Genomic DNA, 19,060 nt, shown 5'->3' with positions numbered 1-19,060 from the left:
GCAAAATCTGGGAGGTTAACTCTTTTACTTACTTGCTTCGTGAGTCCCTTGTAGTCTCATTCCTAGAGCGCATGAAATCTATGGCAAGGAAATTAACCAAAAGTGTGTTATCAAATTTTGCCACTTTGGCATGGGCTTCAAGGACTAGCAGAAATAAGAATATACATGGCAGTCTTCGCATGACCCAATGCTAGCAATAGGCTTCGTCAGGTATGTACAAGAGTCAAGCTCATCAAACGGTAGAAATGATTCACTATTAAAGTATATCTTCCTCAATTACAAGCAGGGGTCAAGGGATGAATGGTTTTTAAAAAGTCCGTTCAAAGCTCTCAACAAACAAAAATCAGGTGTTACGAACAATAGCTAAAGAGAACAACTTAGTAGAGCTCGATGGGATTTTGAATCAGTAAGAATGGAACCGAGGAAAAAAAAGGAGAAACGAAAACATTTGAATGGAAGAAACAATTGAAAGCCTTTGTTACCTAGTTCAACCATCATCATTGATACAAGAATCCATGACTAACCACAGCTTGAACAGCAGCATATAACAATCAAAAACTACTGGGTGGAGAGTGCACCCTTTTTTGCATAGTTCAAGACAAAGCAACGATTTAAGCAAGATGCAAGTCAAATCTAACAGAGAATATTACAGAAGTTTCAGCATGGAATGAGCTCTAAGGACATAACTCATGCTAAGAGATGCCATAACTTAAGAGGTTTCTGCAGCAGGTTGAGTCAGTCCAGACTTGGCCAACAGCCTGTTCAAAGATTCTGGAGTGTGTACATGGTACTTAATTTTCCCAGAAGGCAGAAGGTAAACCTCGGCCAATTCAAGCTTCTCAGAAGTAAGACTTGTGCTGTCCATAGTCTTGCTGAGGACCTTCAAAGCAAGCTGGACAGCATCCTCCCTAGTGACATCATCCTTGTAGTCCTGCTTAAGCATAGACTGTGCAGCTTGGTTGTTTGCTCCGATTGCAGTAGCTTTCCAACCGCCATAATTGCCGCTTGGGTCACTCATGTAAAGTTGGAACCCATAGTTCTTGTCCCATCCAGCAAAGAGAAATGAAACTCCAAACGGTCGAAGCCCACCAAACTGAGTGTAACCCTGCTTGGTATCACAAAGAGATTGAACAAGCTGCTCAACAGGCATCGGTTCTTGGTAAGAAAAAGTGTAACGCTGAGCTTGGACACGAGCTGTATTGATAAGGATGTTAGCATCGGACATTATACCAGCCACAGCACAAGCTACATGATCATCAATCTTGTACATCTTCTCGGTCGAGGTGGAGGTCTGAAGGAGTTTAGATGTCACTTTTTTCTCACCAACCAAAACAACACCATCTTTTGCCAAAATACCTATGGCACTTCCAGCATTCCCAATGGCCTCCATGGCATACTCCACTTGGTAGAGCCGACCTTCTGGGGAGAAAATTGTCGTACGACTATCATACCTCCGAGACATGATTTACTACTGCGAGAACAAATAAAAACCGTCAGTGTATCCATCAAAGATAAATCAAGTTATAATTGCCCCATTTTACACATCAAAACTTCAAAAGTTAGCACAGAAAGTTAATTATTTTCTTGAAATTTATCACCCAAAATCAAGCATAAAACCAATTTTTATAAATGTCATGTTCAGATTCTTGAAGTTAATGCATACATGATGAAGGAAGCATTCAATTTATGTAATGTTGGGAGACAATTCTCCTGTAAATTCAATTTTACAAGATCCATACATTATACAATTACACTATATACTCAACAGTCAACATATCCACAGACTTTATTTACATTACATGTAACATTATAAACTGAAAAGTTCAACCCACTAAAAAAAACGGTAATAAAATTTTCAGCTTTGGTGCTTCTAGGTCATGACTTTACAAAAAGAGGAAGAGAATTTTTCCCTGGGGATAGATATATGATATGTTGAGGTAGATGAAGCAGGAGTCAAGGTACTCAAGGAGATTTGAGATTAATGATTTGTTTGGATAGCAAAGTGGAAGAGAAAGGGAAGGGAGGGATGAAGAAGGGGGAGGGAGAAAGGTAAGGTTAAATTTTCCCTCCAAATCTTTCCAACATTGGAAGGATTTGGTTCATTAAAGAGGAAAAATGAATCCTCCCATTTCTCTTCCCTTCCCTCCTATTAAAAAGTATCCAAAGAAGGGAGGATGAATCCCTTCTTTTCTCTTCTCTTCCTTTCCCTCCAATTCTATCAATCCAAACAATGTGTAAGGGATGAAGGCTGAGGTGGAGTAAGAAAGACAGAGGAAAGAGGCTGCTGACTTATTTAGAAGAAAGGTACAGGTCAAATTAGGATTAGTTTGCCTTTCATATGAAAAAAACAAAATAAAGTTTTTTTTATCCAGAATTGAACCTGGGTTGGCTCAGAACGCACATGAGGATCCAAGTCCAATCACCTCCCAGGCTCCCATAAGGATCTGGATTTTTTTAGGACTCAAATTCAAGCATTTATCAGTGGATACTTGTCACATTCTTTTTCTGTATTGTTATCCCTAAATACAGCTTTAAAATAATGTAGAGCAATGACAAACTTGCAAGAAAATTCCATGTTTTCATGCACATATGTTCATACTTTATATCAACACGAGAAAAAATCCAAATATATCATGCAAGTGTTTCTGTCAATACAAAAAGCTAATGTCCATATCAACAACATAAGCCCAAGTTCAAGCCTGTTGAAAACAGGCAGGTGACACACAACAGGTCACACATTATACAATGGAAAACAAGCTCCTATACTTTCATAGTATATTGACACAAATCTTCCTATAGCATGTTATATACAAAAAAAAAAAAAAAAAAAAAAAAAAAAAAAAAAAAGGGTACAACCTTAACATAAACCTTGAATCCTTGATAATAAAGCAAAAGTCACATGTATTATTTTAAATTGATTAAAAAAATAAAGAGCAAGTCCATAAAAACTAAAATAGTTTCCAAATCAAATTTGCAGTCTGCAAACTGCATTTTTGAAAAAACCATGCTAAGCTAATCCTTATACATGCAACATGTACCAGATAACAATAATGGTAGCCAAACCATGTTAACAATAACTACAAAATCCTTCCATGTAACTTAGATTAAGGTCATAACAGGAGTAACTTCTTTTAATAACATAATTAAACTTTATAAATAGGAAATAACAATAGCCCCATAAATCTTTTCATTATATCCACTCTCCAACCATCTCATCACTGAAGTGAGGAGTCAACAATCCAGACCAAAATGAAGCCTAAGTTTCCTAAGATCTAACCTCAAATAGATAAGGTCAAGCCAGTCTGGATGCTTTTTCAGAAATTCTTCATATCTCTCAAATGATATCAGCAACACAGTATGAAACTATAAAATCAGGATGGGAACTACGGAGGTCTACATGTATGCAATTTACCACTAAATAGTCATAAACTAAGTAGAGAGGCTATCTATTACCATTATACCCAAAGGATTTTTTTTTCCTTTTATTAAAAAAATGAAATATAGATAGGAACCTGCAATTTACCACTAAATAGTCATAAACTAAGAAGAGAGGCTATCTATTACCATTATACCCAAAGGATTTTTTTTTTTCCTTTTATTAAAAAAATGAAATATAGATAGGATCATAGGAACCACTTTTTACAAAGAAGCTGGAAAATCACAGAAATACTATATTACAAAAAGAATATCACCAATATTAATAAAGATGAAGCATCACAAACTAAGCATCACAAACTAGCTAGCAATGCAGCCCATGAAAAATAATTCTAAGGGGACTATTTAGGGGGAGAAACTTCATGAGGAAATAGACTAGACAAGGTCTGGCATGAGTGAAACAAATGCCGGGATAAAACCTTAAATTTCTAACTAAGCTAAACATTATTACTTCTTATCAGAAATCAACAGAACATACATCGAAATACAACATTAGATTCGAGAATTTTAACCACAACAACACAAATCAAAAGAAAAAAAAAACACATATAAAATTAAAGATAATGAAGCAGATTCAATAATTTCATCAAGAAACAACTTCAAAATTCATAAAATATTTGATTATTAAAATAGCGATTAAGCAAAGTCTTAATCAAAAGTAAGAATTTGATAAATCTGAATTGCAAACTCATTAACTTACCAGAGATTTGAATTCAGCAAGTGAAAAAAAAGGTAGAAGCTTCAAATCCAAATCACTGGTGAAGGAGAGATTTTGAAGAGAGAGGGAGGAGGAGAGAGGGAACAACAGTAGAGAGAGAAAGAGAGAATGGTCGGTACAAGAGAAAGGCAAGCAGACGGATCTTGGGCTGAGTAAATGTATTACCCTCCATTTCGGGTATAGGCTTATAATTCCTACCATTCCAGCATTAACGCAGGGACTGTGATTATTAAGCCATGAAATATTTCGGCCCATTGCCACAATCCAAGCAAGGCTAAAATTTGATGGTATCTTATTATCATACTAGTGTCCTGATGTAGTTTTCTATCTAAGCCAGCGCAAACTAATACTCTGAATAAAATAAAATAAAATAAAATAAAAATAAAAATAAAAAATAAAAAAAAAAAAAAAAAAACTTTCAGCAATATCGCCATTACCTTCTATATTTTACTCCTTAGATTTACTCCGACCGTCCTTAATGAAATCCCCACATTCTCAATCCATGTGTACTTAGGAGACATGAATAAGAAGAAGGAAAAAAGGAGATTATGAACAAAAGATAATGGGATTTATCTGGTTGGCAGTGAATAACAAAAAAGAAGAATAAGGGTATGGTTGACTAAAGATGAATACAAAATAAGATATTGGGGTTTAGTTGAGTAAAGGTAAATAAAAAAATAATTAAAAAAAAAATTTTAAAAAAAAAGAAAAAAAAAAGATAAAGGGATGTAGTAAAAAAGATGATAGTAGAGAAATTAGACTACTTTGTTTGCAGCACATCATTTTAGCATGCAATTTATGAAAGGTATCAAACTAGGTAGATAGACATATTAATTTTAACATCGATAAGAAGAAAATGTCAAGTTGTTATGGTAATTTTTTCTGAATGATTTGTTCATTCATCTTTTGTAATCACTTCCTAAACTAACGTGCCAAGAAGGTGTGTCACACAAATATAAAAACAAAGGAAGTATTTAGGAACGGAGAGAGTAAAACACTCTTACTTATGAAATAACATCAGTTTAAATGAAAATAACAAAATTAACAAGTGCAGCCATTCCTCAAACTAACACCTGTATATATATTTAACTCGATCCCCTTTGGCTATATAGTTTCCTTGCAGCATTCTATCTTGTCACTGTTGTTTTGTTGCCTTGTGGCATCACCAAAAGGTCCAAAACTACATTACAAGCAAATAGCATGAGCCACAGTACTTTATCATGATTTATTTTAGTAAGCTCATGTATAACTATAAAAAGGAATACTTCAAAGTATATCCTTAATAATCCCCTATATCAATATTGACCCCCTCCGTGTTCCGCCAGGTAGTCTTAGTTTAGTTTTTAACTTCCTCATAAATGTATAAATCACTCAATATATACAATATAGACACCTTTATAACAATTCACTTGCATTCGATCAGACTTTTCAATATGCAACTCATTCTTCCTGTTTTGTACATACTACAATGCATAGATTTAACGCATAAAATAATGCATTTAGACCTACACATCAAGGGAATTTTTGGTTATTGCTTGTCTCAAACAGTCAAACGAGATAACATAAGCCCAGTGTTTGCCTTTCGTGAAATCAAATGGGCCAAAACTGAGTGTGTTCAAATCAAACAGATCGAACAAACAAACTTAAAGAGTATATGTTTGCAAGAACAAAATTTACATAATAAGCCTGTAACTTAACTGATGTAATAAAATTTATCATGTTTCCTGTAGAGCCAACTGTAACGGATACATTAATCAACAAGGGCAATGGGCTGATTACTTATGCAAGAAGGAGGAGGGGAGGTCAGCAAAAGGGAATGTCAGTACAAGGACAGCAGGGCAATCACCTAGCAGCAGGGCAGCCTCCTATTTGTGAGGAGCTGTGACAGCTGCAACAACTTTTGTTGTTTTCTCTTTTTGGCAGTTTATGTGTATATAACAAAGGGAGGGTAGGATGTGCTAGGTAGGCAAGATCATTGTAATTCCTAGGATTAGAGAGTGGTGCCCTAAAGGTGCTAACCCAGAGATTAGTAGCCTAAAGCTACCCTTATGCTTGTATTCCCCTTTTGAATTCAATCAAAGAGCTGCCTACTTTCCCCAAGAACTGATCTTTATGGCTTGAATCAATTTTATTACAAACTAACACTAAGCAGGTCGTTACAAGTGGTATCAGAGCGGCGGTCCTGCACCTGCCGGTACCGGAAACCACCACACCACTCTCTGTTTTCAAAAAAAAAAAAAAAAAAAAAAAAAAAAAAAAGAAGAAATGGTTATCTCAGCATCACAGAGGTGCGACACCTTGGATGAACAAATGGCAGGGGTGCAAAACCAGTTAGCCACCTTGGAAGCGACGATGAAAACACAAGAGGAAACCCTCAAGAAATCATTGGAGGAGGCCATTCAGAAGATGGACAACTAGTTTGAGCTTCTCCGGCAGCAGCAGGAGACCCAAACGGCGGCGAACACGACTACACAAGCCCAGTTCTTCGAGGAGCTCAGAAATCTGGTGAACCAGAGGAACCAGGAACAGGGGCAGGTATATACTCCGGGCACACGCAACTGGAATGACCAGAACGGCGGTGGAGACCACCATTGGAAGCCGCGCAAGCTGGATATGCCTCTTTTTGAAGGAGCGGACCCCGATGGCTGGATCCTCAAGGGGGAGAAGTACTTCCTCCACTACCACCTTACGGAAGATCAGAAGCTCCAGGCGGCGGTTTCAGCCCTAGAGGGGGACGCCCTGCGGTGGTTTCAGTGGGAAAATAGGAGGCGGCCGATACCTAGCTGGGAGAGTATGAAGGCGCGTGTACTGCGGCAGTTCCGGCCAACCCACGCCGGAAGCCTCCACGAACAATGGCTGGCGGCGCGACAAGAAACAACCGTGATGGACTATCGCAAGAGGTTCATCGATCTCTCAGCACCTCTAGAGGATGTACCGGAGACGATAATGATTGCTCATTTTATAAATGGGCTTAAGGAGGAGATTAAGGCTGACGTGAGGCTAATGAACCCCTTTAACCAAGAACAGGCTATGGAGGTCGCGAGTCGGGTCGAAGAAAGAAATCGGGTCGGAGCGTTTAAACGGGCACCCACGTACTTCGGGGCGGGCAAATCAATCGCAAGCGGATCCGGATCTTCAGGATCCAAACCTCCCACCGGTATGGGCTTGGCCCAGGCGTACGGAACCCCCTCTCAGCAAGCATCGACCTTCAAGGGGTGGCCCAAGGCTCCTAACGAATCCCAAGCATCGGTGAATTTTCCCAGATCCACCACATCTTCAACCGCCAAATCCGGCGAACCACGGCGGCTCACGGAGTTTGAACACCAAGAACGCAAAGCCAAGGGGCTTTGTTTCCAGTGCGACGAGCGATGGAGCGTCGGCCACCGCTGCAGAAACAAGGAGATGAGCGTGCTCTTGCTCGGAGAATTCGAAGACGCGGATGCTGGGCCGTCCAAACCACGAGAGCTCGACTCGAGTGACGAGGAGGTGGCGGCTGAAGCTACCTTCTGCTTGCTCGCTGGTGGGTCTATCAAGCCCACGCACCATGAAGTTGGAGGGCAAGGTGGGGCCGAAACCGGTGGTGATTTTGGTGGACCCAGGAGCTACCCATAATTTTATCTCCGACGTCCTAGTGGCGGAGGTGGGAGTTCCGGTGGAGGGTGAGCAAGAATTCGGGGTTTCCTTGGGAAACGGAGATGTAATCGTGGGGAAGGGACGGTGTAAGGGGGTTAGGGTGGTTCTTAAGGGTGGGTTTGTGGTGGTGGATAATTTTCTACCTCTCAAGCTTGGAAGTGCCGATTTGATTCTAGGCATAGAGTGGCTGGAGAAGCTTGGATCAGCCACCCATAACTGGAAAACCCATGTCATGAGTTTCACGGTGGGAGAGCAGAGGGTGACCTTGGTGGGTAACCCTGCCTTGGAGCGCACTAAGGTGTCTCTCCGAGCTATGATTCGTGCGCTGCAGCATGAGGGTGGAGGACTTTGGGTTGAAATCAACCAAGTCGAAGCCAAGTCAAGTGTGAGTGAAAGGAACACCCCCACCACCGTGCTGCCAGGTTGGTTAGAGGAGGTAATAGGGCAGTTTCTGGAAGTCTTTACTGAACCCAAGGGACTACCACCCAAGAGGGGCCATGAGCACGCGATCGTCTTAAAGGAAGGGAGTAATCCGGTGAGCGTAAGGCCATACCGATACCCCCAATTCCAAAAAGATGAAATTGAGAAGATGATAAGGGAGATGTTGGCGGCCGGCATAATTAAACCATCGGATAGCCCTTTTTCTAGCCCGGTCTTGTTAATGAGGAAGAAGGACGGTTCGTGGCGCTTTTGTGTTGATTATCGTGCCTTGAATCGAGAGACAATTTCCGATAAATATCCCATTCCTATCATAGATGAGCTCTTAGATGAACTCCATGGGGCGGCCATTTTCTCTAAACTCGACCTCAAATCCGGATATCACCAAATACTAGTGAGGGAAGAGGACACCCACAAGACGGCCTTCCGAACCCATGAGGGTCACTACGAGTTTTTGGTGATGCCTTTTGGGCTCACTAATGCCCCCGCCACCTTCCAAGCCTTGATGAATGAGGTTTTTAGACCATATTTGCGAAAGTTTGTGCTAGTCTTCTTCGATGACATCTTGATTTATAGCCCCAATTTAGAGAGTCACCGAGAGCATATGAGAATGGTATTGGCCGTGCTCAAGGAGCATAGTTTGGTGGTCAACTTCAAGAAGTGTGAGTTCGGGCAACCGCAAGTAGCTTACTTGGGTCACGTGGTGTCCAAGAATGGGGTTGCCATGGATATGGAGAAAGTCAAGGCTATGGTTGAATGGCCTACGCCTAGGAATTTAAAGGAGTTGCGAGGATTCTTGGGGCTAACGGGTTACTACCGTAAATTCATCAAAGGGTATGCCCAAATAGCTAGACCCTTGACCGAGCAATTGAAGAGAGATAGTTTTGGGTGGACACCCGAAGCTACTAAGGCCTTGAGCAGCTCAAGGCTGCCATGGTGGCTGCCCCGGTGTTGGTAATGCCCAATTTCAGCAAGCTCTTCGTGGTTGAGGCCGATGCCTAGGGCTATGGCCTAGGTGCGGTGTTGATGCAAGACTCGAAACCCATAGCATTTTTCAGCAAGTTGTTAGGGCCCAAATCACAAGCAAAAACCACTTATGAGAAGGAATTAATGGCAATTTGTCTTGCTATTGTCAAGTGGCGACATTATTTGTTGGGTCGTCACTTTGTGGTAAGGACGGATCAACAAAGTTTGAAATACTTGATGGAGCAACGCGAAGTGGGAGGGGACTATCAAAAATGGGTGCGCAAATTGTTGGGGTTTGTCTTCGAAATTCAATTCAAACCGGGGGCTAGTAATAGAGTGGCGGATGCACTCTCTAGGAGAGGCGCATCGGAGCATGAGTTGGCTGCCATGACATTCACTCAAGGAATCAAATGGGATGAGTTGGAAAGTGAAATTGAGGCGGATTCATTGCTGGGAAAAATAGCAGCAGCCCTCAAGGAAGGAGAAGAGAAGTTTGCGGGGTATACATTGGAAGAGGGGAGGCTATTGTTCAAAGGAAGAGTGGCCATACCTAAGTCGTCCACATTGATTCCTAAGCTTTTGAAGGAATATCATGATAGTCCAATTGGGGGGCATCAAGGAGAGACTAAGACTTACTTGAGGATTGCTTCGGAATGGTATTGGATTGGGATGGGAAAAGACATTGGAGATCATGTGCGATGTTGCCCCATATGCCAACAAGCAAAGCATTCACAATTGCAACCCGCGGGTCTTCTACAACCCCTACCTATTCCCGAAGCCATATGGGAGGACATCTCCATGGACTTCATTGAAGGACTTCCCAACTCATTAGGGATGAACTCTATCTTGGTGGTGGTGGATAGGCTCTCCAAATATGCACACTTTGTGGGTCTAAAACACCCCTATAGCGCGGCCACTGTGGCTGCCATGTTTGTCAAGGAAGTAGTCAAGCTTCATGGGTTCCCTAGCTCTATAGTATCGGACCGAGACCGCATTTTTATGAGCATTTTTTGGCGGGAGTTGTTCAAACTACAAGGCACGGAGTTGAAGAGAAGCACCGCATACCACCCTCAAACCGATGGTCAAACCGAAATTGTCAATAAAACTTTGGAGACATATCTAAGGTGCTTTGTGAACGGCAGCCTAAATCATGGGGTAAATGGTTGCATTGGGCGGAATATGCTTACAACATCGCTCACCATGAGTCCATTGGGTTCACCCCTTTTCGGGTAGTCTATGGGAGAGACCCACCAAGACTAATTAAGGTGGGTAAAGGGCAAACTCCAGTTGACAGTTTGGAAGTGTGGTTAGAAGAGAGAGGTTGGGTGCTCGAAGATTTGCAAATGAATTTGCTCCGTGCTCAACAAAGGATGAAAGCTAACGCTGATTTAAGGAGAAGAGAAGAGGAGTTCCAAGTAGGGGATTATGTCTATCTTAAACTTCAGCCTTATAGGCAAAAATCTCTTGCTAAGAGGCCTAATGAGAAGCTTGCTCCGCGCTTTTATGGTCCATTTTTGGTGGTGCAACGCGTGGGGAAGGTGGCCTACAAGTTGGACCTGCCTGATTCATGTCGAGTGCACCCTGTCTTCCACGTTTCACAACTGAAAAGAGCAATTGGCAGCCAACTGGTGACCCCCACCATACCCACCCGGTTGACAGAAGAGCTAGAGCTCCAGGCAGAACCTTCAGGAAATCCAACAGCTTTCCCTCGAAGTCAGAAGTGTTGATCAAGTGGGAGGGCTTACCAAGGCTCGAGGCTACTTGGGAGGAGGCTTCTCTCATCAAGGAACGTTTCCCGTCCTTTCACCTTGAGGACAAGGTGAGTCTTCTAGGGGGAGGGAATGTAACGGATACATTAATCAACAAGGGCAATGGGCTGATTACTTATGCAAGAAGGAGGAGGGGAGGTCAGCAAAAGGGAATGTCAGTACAAGGATAGCAGGGCAATCACCTAGCAGCAGGGCAGCCTCCTATTTGTGAGGAGCTGTGACAGCTGCAACAACTTTTGTTGTTTTTTCTTTTTGGCAGTTTATGTGTATATAACAAAGGGAGGGTAGGATGTGCTAGGTAGGCAAGATCATTGTAATTCCTAGGATTAGAGAGTGGTGCCCTAAAGGTGCTAACCCAGAGATTAGTAGCCTAAAGCTACCCTTATGCTTGTATTCCCCTTTTGAATTCAATCAAAGAGCTGCCTACTTTCCCCAAGAACTGATCTTTATGGCTTGAATCAATTTTATTACAAACTAACACTAAGCAGGTCGTTACACCAACAAACCTAATAGATAGTTTATACAGCCTTCCTACAAAAATACAAAAAAAAATAATAAACCAAAACCTACTGCAATAATTAAGCCTACAGGAAAAAGGCAATAAGCTCCACTTTATTGCATTACCAACTTAAAACGACAAAAATAAACATATAGTATAATACTAAGCTTCTATCAACAACTAAATCAAGTAATTGAATTTGGAGATAGCCCCTGTAATTATCCCCATGTGAAAATAATTAATGGCAATGCCATGCCTTTACTCTCTTCTAACAGTAATACTAGTCCACTAACATCAGTATCAATACAAGCTCAAAAATATCCTTCAGGCCTTCAGCAAAGGCAATAATTTAATCAAGGAATGCTAATTGCTTGCTCAAACCACATGTAGCAGAAATCACCTTGTCAGCATGGCCCTCTAAGGCTCTCATATCACGGAAACCAATTGATTCTCCAGTATAGTTTCCTCCCTCCCAGTCTTCTCTCAATCACACCCTCCTATAATTTCAGAGCATGACCAAGAGTCTTTAAGGAAATAGGGCAATGTAGTTATTTCACAGCTAAATGCCACCTTATATGCTTCAATAGCCTATACATTTTCATATATTTATGGACCATTACTTCCGATCGTTCACCATTTACCAACCTTTCCCACCTCTCATTGACATAAGCCTCACCCACAACAAAATTTCCAAGTTCATTCTTTAAGAATCCTACTTGATCAAGACCTCTAAATTTACGCTCCCAAAACCTGCATATATTATTTTCTCCTCTTTCATCTCTAATCCAAATGCCTATTCGCCTCAGAATTGGCTTCTACCACCGCTGACTCTGCCTCTCTCTTATCCCTCATACATTTCACTACTGGTCAAATTTTCATCTTTTGGGACATTGTAACCAAACCCTTATATGCTCTCTTCTCTTGCCCATCTTGTCCTCCCTAGTTTCGGCTTTTGCCGCTTTTTCATCGCCTCTATCTTAACCATCAGAAGTAAATTTCCCTACTTCCTACTTTATCAGAAAATGTTTTCCCCAAAACCCAAAAGCACAAAAATTCAATAAACAAGTTCGTTAATTTTCCTTCAAATTCTGGGAAAATCATGCAAGAAAACAAAACTTATCCAAGCTATGCGAAAACCCTAACTTGGGAATTGTTTTGCTACTTCAACAACGTAAAATCAAAAACCCCAAAACACAAAAATCACTCCATGTTAAGCAATAAGCAGTAATTTCCCAGCAATTAACCTAATTTACTCATGGAAATAACCCATCTATTCCGTAATCATTGAATCGTGAAAATGAATAATCAAACAAATTGACAAAATGAGCAAAATAAAAGACGAAATAATAGATCAAAAAAATGTTGAAAGAATCAGTGATTTTAGAAATCAATTAGCGGAAAGAATAAAAAGATGAATGATTGAAACTAACCTTTAGAAATGCAGAGAGATCGATCGATCCGAAGGAGGGGAGAAATGAAGATGAGAGTAAAGTGTGATTTGCAATTGCAGTGGTGTATTTGGCTTGAGCGTTGGACTCAGTGACTAACCTAAAGGCTAAAGCAAAGCAAACTAACTATCCATCGAAGGTAAAAGAAAAGGTAAAAACAACTTACGTTTTTGCGCATATTCTTAGGTGTACACTTATGCACCTAGAATTAGGTGTAACAACAGCACAAAATGAACATTAGCTTTTCAGAAAGTGAACATAGGTATAAAAATATGAACATTAGCTTTTTAGAAAGTGAACATAGAAATAAAAATGTGTGATTTTCGATTTCTTATGTGGTGACTTTGTGATTAATTTCGATTGATTAAATTATACTACCTTTGTTAACATTTAATTGCAACTTTGGGGTATTATTTGAGAGACATAAAATATTACAAAGTTGCAACTAAATGTTAATGGAGGTTATATATGATTTTCTTAATTCTAACGAATTGAATTTTATCTGATTTTCTGCATTTTTTTATCAATGAACATAATCATGCAAAATATGAACATATGCATAAGTTCCCTTAAATGTGAACATTAGCTTTTCAGAACGTGAACATAGGTCTAAAAAATATGAACTAATGCATTTTAAAAAGTGAACATAACATTTCGAAATATGAACGTAAACATTGGTTTTCTTAAAGTGAATATAAACATTTTAAAGATGGACATATACGTAATAAATAATGAACATAAACATATAAAAAAGACAACACATGCATAAACAGATTTAATTAATATTTCATGAACAACACTACATATTTACATTATGAATATTTGAAATTATATATGAACATATAAAATATTATTATGAATATAATGCATTTAATTATGAACATAAAAATTTAAAGAAATAAAAAATAATATGATTATGAAACATATGCTTTATAAGTATTAAATGTTCATTTTTTTTACGTGTTCATTTTTTATTATTAAATGTTCATTTTTTTCATGTTCATATTTTTTTTACTAAATGTTCATATTTGTTCACTAAATGTTCATTTTGTAGAGCGTAGTGTTGATTTTTTTTACGTTGGTGCACCTTAGACTAATTGCGTTTTTGTGGTCTTGTCCTCTTGAGTTTGGGTTTAAATGTGGGTTCAAGTTTGAGTTTAAATTTGAACAAGTGTTAGCGAGTATAGTGAATTTTAGTGTAGCACAAGTAATTTTTAAAATATGGAAAAAGAGTATTAAAATACGAAGTAGTGGTTTATTGAGAATCAAGGTTGGCCTATTGGTTGGAGGTCCTCCTTCCACCCTAGTGAGAGGGGTTCGGTTTTCACCCCAAGCAAGTTAAGAAATGATAGTTTTTAGTTGATGTGGTTCTTAAAGAGACAGAAATAATAAGAGCTAGCTTTTATATAAGAACTAAGGCCCTGTTCTAAAATTCAGTTTTCTAAAAGAAGAATTATAATAGAAAATCAGTAAAAATAATTTCAGTTCAGTAAAATTAATTTAATTTCAGTAAAAATAAGTTCAGTTCAGTAAAAATAATTTCAGTTCAGCAAAATTAAGGTGAATCAAACAGGGCCTAAGAGTGTCTAATTTGGAGTTTGTGAATGAGGCTTCTGAAATAAGAGACCACTTTTCTTGATAAGAATTAGTGATGTGTTGTGTCATCCCAAAATTCATAAAGGTTTTACATGTGTCCATTTGCGGAAGCCAGTACATTCACACTCAGTGTGTAAATGGATCTTGCACACTCCATTTTCATTGGGTGAAATGGCATCTTTTTTTTGTGGGCCCAAATTTTTTCAATTCAAATTAAAATGAAATTTTCTGAAAATTTTGAAAGGGTTTTAATTCAAATTTCAAACTAAACTTGAACTTCCTACCTACCAATTAATTGTTTTTTTTTTCATCAAACAAATCCCCACCGTAGTAGTCGCCGGAAAAGTTTGTGATGTTTGCCGGAATACTTACAACCACAGTCGCTTGTTCTCTGTCATCGATTTGTGCATGTTTTGTAATTATCCTGTTGCCAGCGATGGGGATATCAAGGTGATTACTGATTTTGAGTTCATTATAACCATGAATTCTGATTTGGTTGAGTACCTTGTATATTTACAGGCACCGTCACAGCGGAAAATAACTCAGTTTTATAATTTAGTTTAAAATATCATTTTTGTTATTATCGTATGTGAAAAGTCGACCCACACTTTATTTGTTGTTAAATAGATTTGTTTTATGAAAATGTTTGTGCTGATACCCTTTAAGAAATTGATAGTGATAGCGTTCTCCATTTCCGTAGTGCTCGGTTCGATCCCTACATCCCAAGGACATTTTTCAAATATTTATACCATTGTAGTGTTCATAGCCATTAAAACATATTTTGAACGTCCAATTACCGTGCTGATACCCGTAGCTAAAATGGTTATGTATGTTGTTGACTTACTACGCGTCCAGGGTTCGATTCCTGGTGCTGGGACAGTTGTTTAATTTTTGTTTAAAAAATCGAAATCAATATAAATGGGCTCAAACCATGTATTTCTTATATGGCCTAAACAACTGGTTTATATTATTGAAAATTTCATGGAGAATTTCATATTGTACAATATATTTTTGTTCTTCCCCTGACAAATTTCATGGATGCATTGCATCACTGTTTTCCACTTAATTATTTCATTTTTTTGAGTTGTTTATACTTTCAATTACAATGTGGTTAGGTTATTTAGAACTATGTATTCAATTAAGTGTCCAATTTTTTAATTGAATTGAAACAAATACGTCGTCAAGTTTAGATGGGTGAAGTTACTAGTGCAGTGTTTAACGTCTTCCACGGTGGCAAGCTTATTTTTTATCCTGAACTTTGTTACAAACATGGTGAATCCTTCACCGTTGAATTTATCGAAAATGAGTTCGCAGCCGAGAGATTGATGGCGTTAATTGATGGGTTTGGGTATGATGTTTATGGAATAAAATATGGTCCTCCGAAATGTTTGAATGACGAATTGCTGGATCTGAGTGGATGGAGACGGATTTAACAAATTAAAAGAGGTGGCATTCACCAGTCTAACGATTAATGTATATATCATACATAAACAACCTTTGAAGGCGGAGGTTCGAAGAAGGAAGAAGCATGTGGCCTGTCGTAAAAGGGTAAAACATGTGGTAGTTAATCAAATACTAGAACAATTAGAAATTGATGCCACAGCATTACCAAAGGTACACATTTTTTGTAATTGCCATGACCGTAATTTGTAAAGTTTAGTTTTTATGTTGGTGTATGTCGTAGGGGGTTTTTTAACAGATTATTTTTGTTGCTGTGTAACTTAATATCATATTGCTATTATTGATCTGATTCCAACAATAATTTTTGATCCTAGACATCTGTGAATATAAATTATGTTTTGATTTCACCAACAGTTTTAGTTCGTTAAAATAATTAAACATGCTTATTGTGACAGCCTGGTGGTGTCTACAAGAACCTTAGTTCTTTTGTTAAACTAATTGGGAAGTTGAATGAGGATCAAAGAAACTGGGTCGTGGAAATGGGTTTTGGCAACTTGCTTAATCTGTCCGTTACAAAGATTGATCAATCCTTTATTAGATGGATTGTTTCAAGGTTTGATCCTGTAACCCATTCACTTAAAATAAGGGAGGACTTGACAACTGTTGTGGATAGTGAAATGGTGGGATGGGTTTTAGGAGTCCCTGGTGGGGACATCTTGTTTTATCCGATCCAGAGAAGGCTTACTACGAAGAATTCAAACCACTGAAAAAAATTTACAAGGAGAATTCGCTGCGCGGTGCCGTAAAACGTTCTAAGGTGTATCAGAAAATACGGTCTAAGAAACATAACAAGTCAATGTTCAAGCAACACTTTCTGCTGTACACACTAGGCGTCTTGCTTTGTCCAATGGATAATAAAACTTGGATAAGTTCTTCCCATGTATATTATCTGAATAATGCTAGTAATGCGTATGAATATAATTGGGGTAAGTACATGTTGGAGTGGCTTATCAAGTACAGTGATAATTGGGAGGTGCTAGGTTGCGGAGCACTTTTACTCGTGGTAAGTTTCCTTAACAAAGAAAGATATGTTGTGCAATTAATCCTTCAATCAAGAAACAGCCGATGATTTCCTATTGTTATTTGATGCAGATTATTTACCTAGACCGAATAAGGCATGCAAGTATCGTAGACTGGAAAGCTAATAGATGCAGGATTTGTGAATGGACATAAGACAGTGTTGATAAGGCAATAAAATCAGACCACATTCACCAAGGTCGATATGGAAAATCAAAGGTATTTAAAGATTATTGCAACCTAGTTGTATTACCAAATAAAGTTGTTAATTAGTTTCTTTTTGACAGCTAACAAATTATTAACCATACACCATTGGTTTCACAGGGCGTTGAAGGTGTTGTTTATGGAAAGCCATACCCAACGAAATATGGGAATTACACTCCGCAATGTTGATTACGGCAAATTTCATTAGTTATGTGTAGGTATATGTTCTCACAATAGTGTACCCTCAAAGTTGTAGGCTTTGTTGTTGTATATGTTATATCAAAACTGTGTACACTAATGTATTGTATTAGTTGTATGTATACTGTAAATGATAGAATGATACTTTTAACACGAATCTGATTTGATGTATCATGGGAATAAAATATTATTTTTTTTTCCAACGGTCACTTGTTATATTTGAATCATCAACGGTCAACAGCCTTGTCTATAAATTACTCTTCTGCTAGAATTGAATGACATTCACATAATCAGGGCTTTGAGACAAAGCTTCAATCACACACATATAAACATTGAATGTTAAGATGACTTTAGTTGAAGAAACTTCCTCCAATAATGAATCATACACTTCTTCTTACCACCTCGATGACTCCGGCTTACATTCATGCAAGCACAATCTACCAGCCAAGAAACTAGTGTGCAAAAAAACATCTAACGCCGGACGGAAATTTTACCCCTGTTCATATTGGAAGGTTAGGTTATTTCCCTAATTTTTTTTTTCTTAAAAAATTCAGTTATTTTGTATACGCCTAAAATTGAATTGATTTCCATGCATAGGATGATGACTGTGGCTATTTTTGTTGGGAAGATGAAGCAAACGAGGTTGAATCTAATAATTTAAGGAGTGCATTGACACAACTAAAGGAACAATGCATGTTGTTGAAGTGCGAGGTAGACAAGTATAAGGTAGAAAATAACATGTTGCGGGAGAAAATATTAGAAATGAAGAGTGATTCCGAGTCATTGGTTCTCAAATTGTTCAATATTGAAAAGGCAAACATGGACCTGCAAATCAAGATGATGGATAAAACAACTGTTGATAGGTGGCTGTGTGTAATTGTAATTTTATGCATTTCATTGTGTATTGCTTATGCAACCAAGTGACATTATGCTGATTTATGATATGATTCTACAAATGAAAATATGACTCCAAATATAATACTACGCTTTGTTGAAATTCATAGTGATGCTGTTTAATAAAGGATAGTGGAGGAAATGTTAAATAGTTTAGACTACTCCCTTGTTAAAAAAACGACAACCAATAAAAAGTTCAAAGTTTCTGCTTAAAGAAATTACCTAGTTCGATTTGACTTGAAACATAGAAAATAAATTTTTCATACTTCGAATGACCCCAAATCTACAAAAGTAGACCATCTAGGTTGTTCCTGACTTCATTACACGTCGCCATTAGCATCCTCCACATCATGAATTTTCGAAACAGGAAATCATTGTGTTTCATACATCTGCAAATAAGAGGAACATTTCGACATTTTGATGTAAATATTTTGTTGGTAAAAATAAGAAACCTAAACATTTTAATGAAAAAAATACTCACACGAAGCCATGAGAAAACAGACTGGGTTTGACTGAATAGGAACAAGATACAAAGCATGCCCGTCTCATGGACTGATTTTGCTGTTGGTATGTCCTCACACTTGACAAACTTATAGGTTTCAACGTCTAGTGCCGGACCTTCCAATAATGCATCGATTGTCAGTCCAAGAAGCTGCTTAAAGTATTTTCCCTATTCAATTTTTTTATAGAATTAAAAAAAATAAAAAAAAAACAAATTAGCAATCAATATTGGGTCTCAGGAGATTATCCAATGTTATTTACATGAAACTGGTTCACCACATAA

At 38.3% G+C, this 19,060-nt stretch overlaps 1 protein-coding gene across 2 annotated transcripts; it reads right to left on the bottom strand.

Annotated features, from left to right (window-relative positions):
- Window positions 1-453: 453 nt before the first annotated feature.
- On the bottom strand, window positions 454-13,020 carry LOC145598053 (proteasome subunit alpha type-4-like). Of its 2 annotated transcripts, none has more exons than XM_081654343.1 (2): window positions 12,889-13,020; window positions 454-1,471 (listed from the first exon to the last, which is right to left on the bottom strand). In XM_081654343.1, the coding sequence occupies exon 2, from the start codon at window positions 1,460-1,462 to the stop codon at window positions 710-712; it is 753 nt and encodes a 250-aa protein (XP_081510469.1). In that variant the 5' UTR covers window positions 1,463-1,471; window positions 12,889-13,020; the 3' UTR covers window positions 454-709. The 2 variants fall into 2 exon arrangements, with proteins under 2 accessions (XP_081510469.1, XP_081510470.1); XM_081654344.1 differs by having other exon boundaries at window positions 454-1,468; window positions 12,889-13,012.
- Window positions 13,021-19,060: the final 6,040 nt, after the last annotated feature.

The sequence above is a fragment of the Chenopodium album genome, chromosome 20 (assembly GCF_948465745.1).
Source record: "Chenopodium album chromosome 20, dcCheAlbu1.1, whole genome shotgun sequence".
In the NCBI taxonomy this organism is placed as follows: Eukaryota; Viridiplantae; Streptophyta; class Magnoliopsida; order Caryophyllales; family Amaranthaceae; genus Chenopodium; species Chenopodium album.
Note: the sequence above shows the minus strand (reverse complement) of the source record. Positions and strands in the feature narration are given on the sequence as shown.

What these genes read in the sequence shown, in the direction of transcription:
- LOC145598053 (XM_081654343.1), bottom strand. Translation starts at nt 1,462, where the DNA reads ATGTCTCGGAGGTATGATAGTCGTACGACAATTTTCTCCCCAGAAGGT.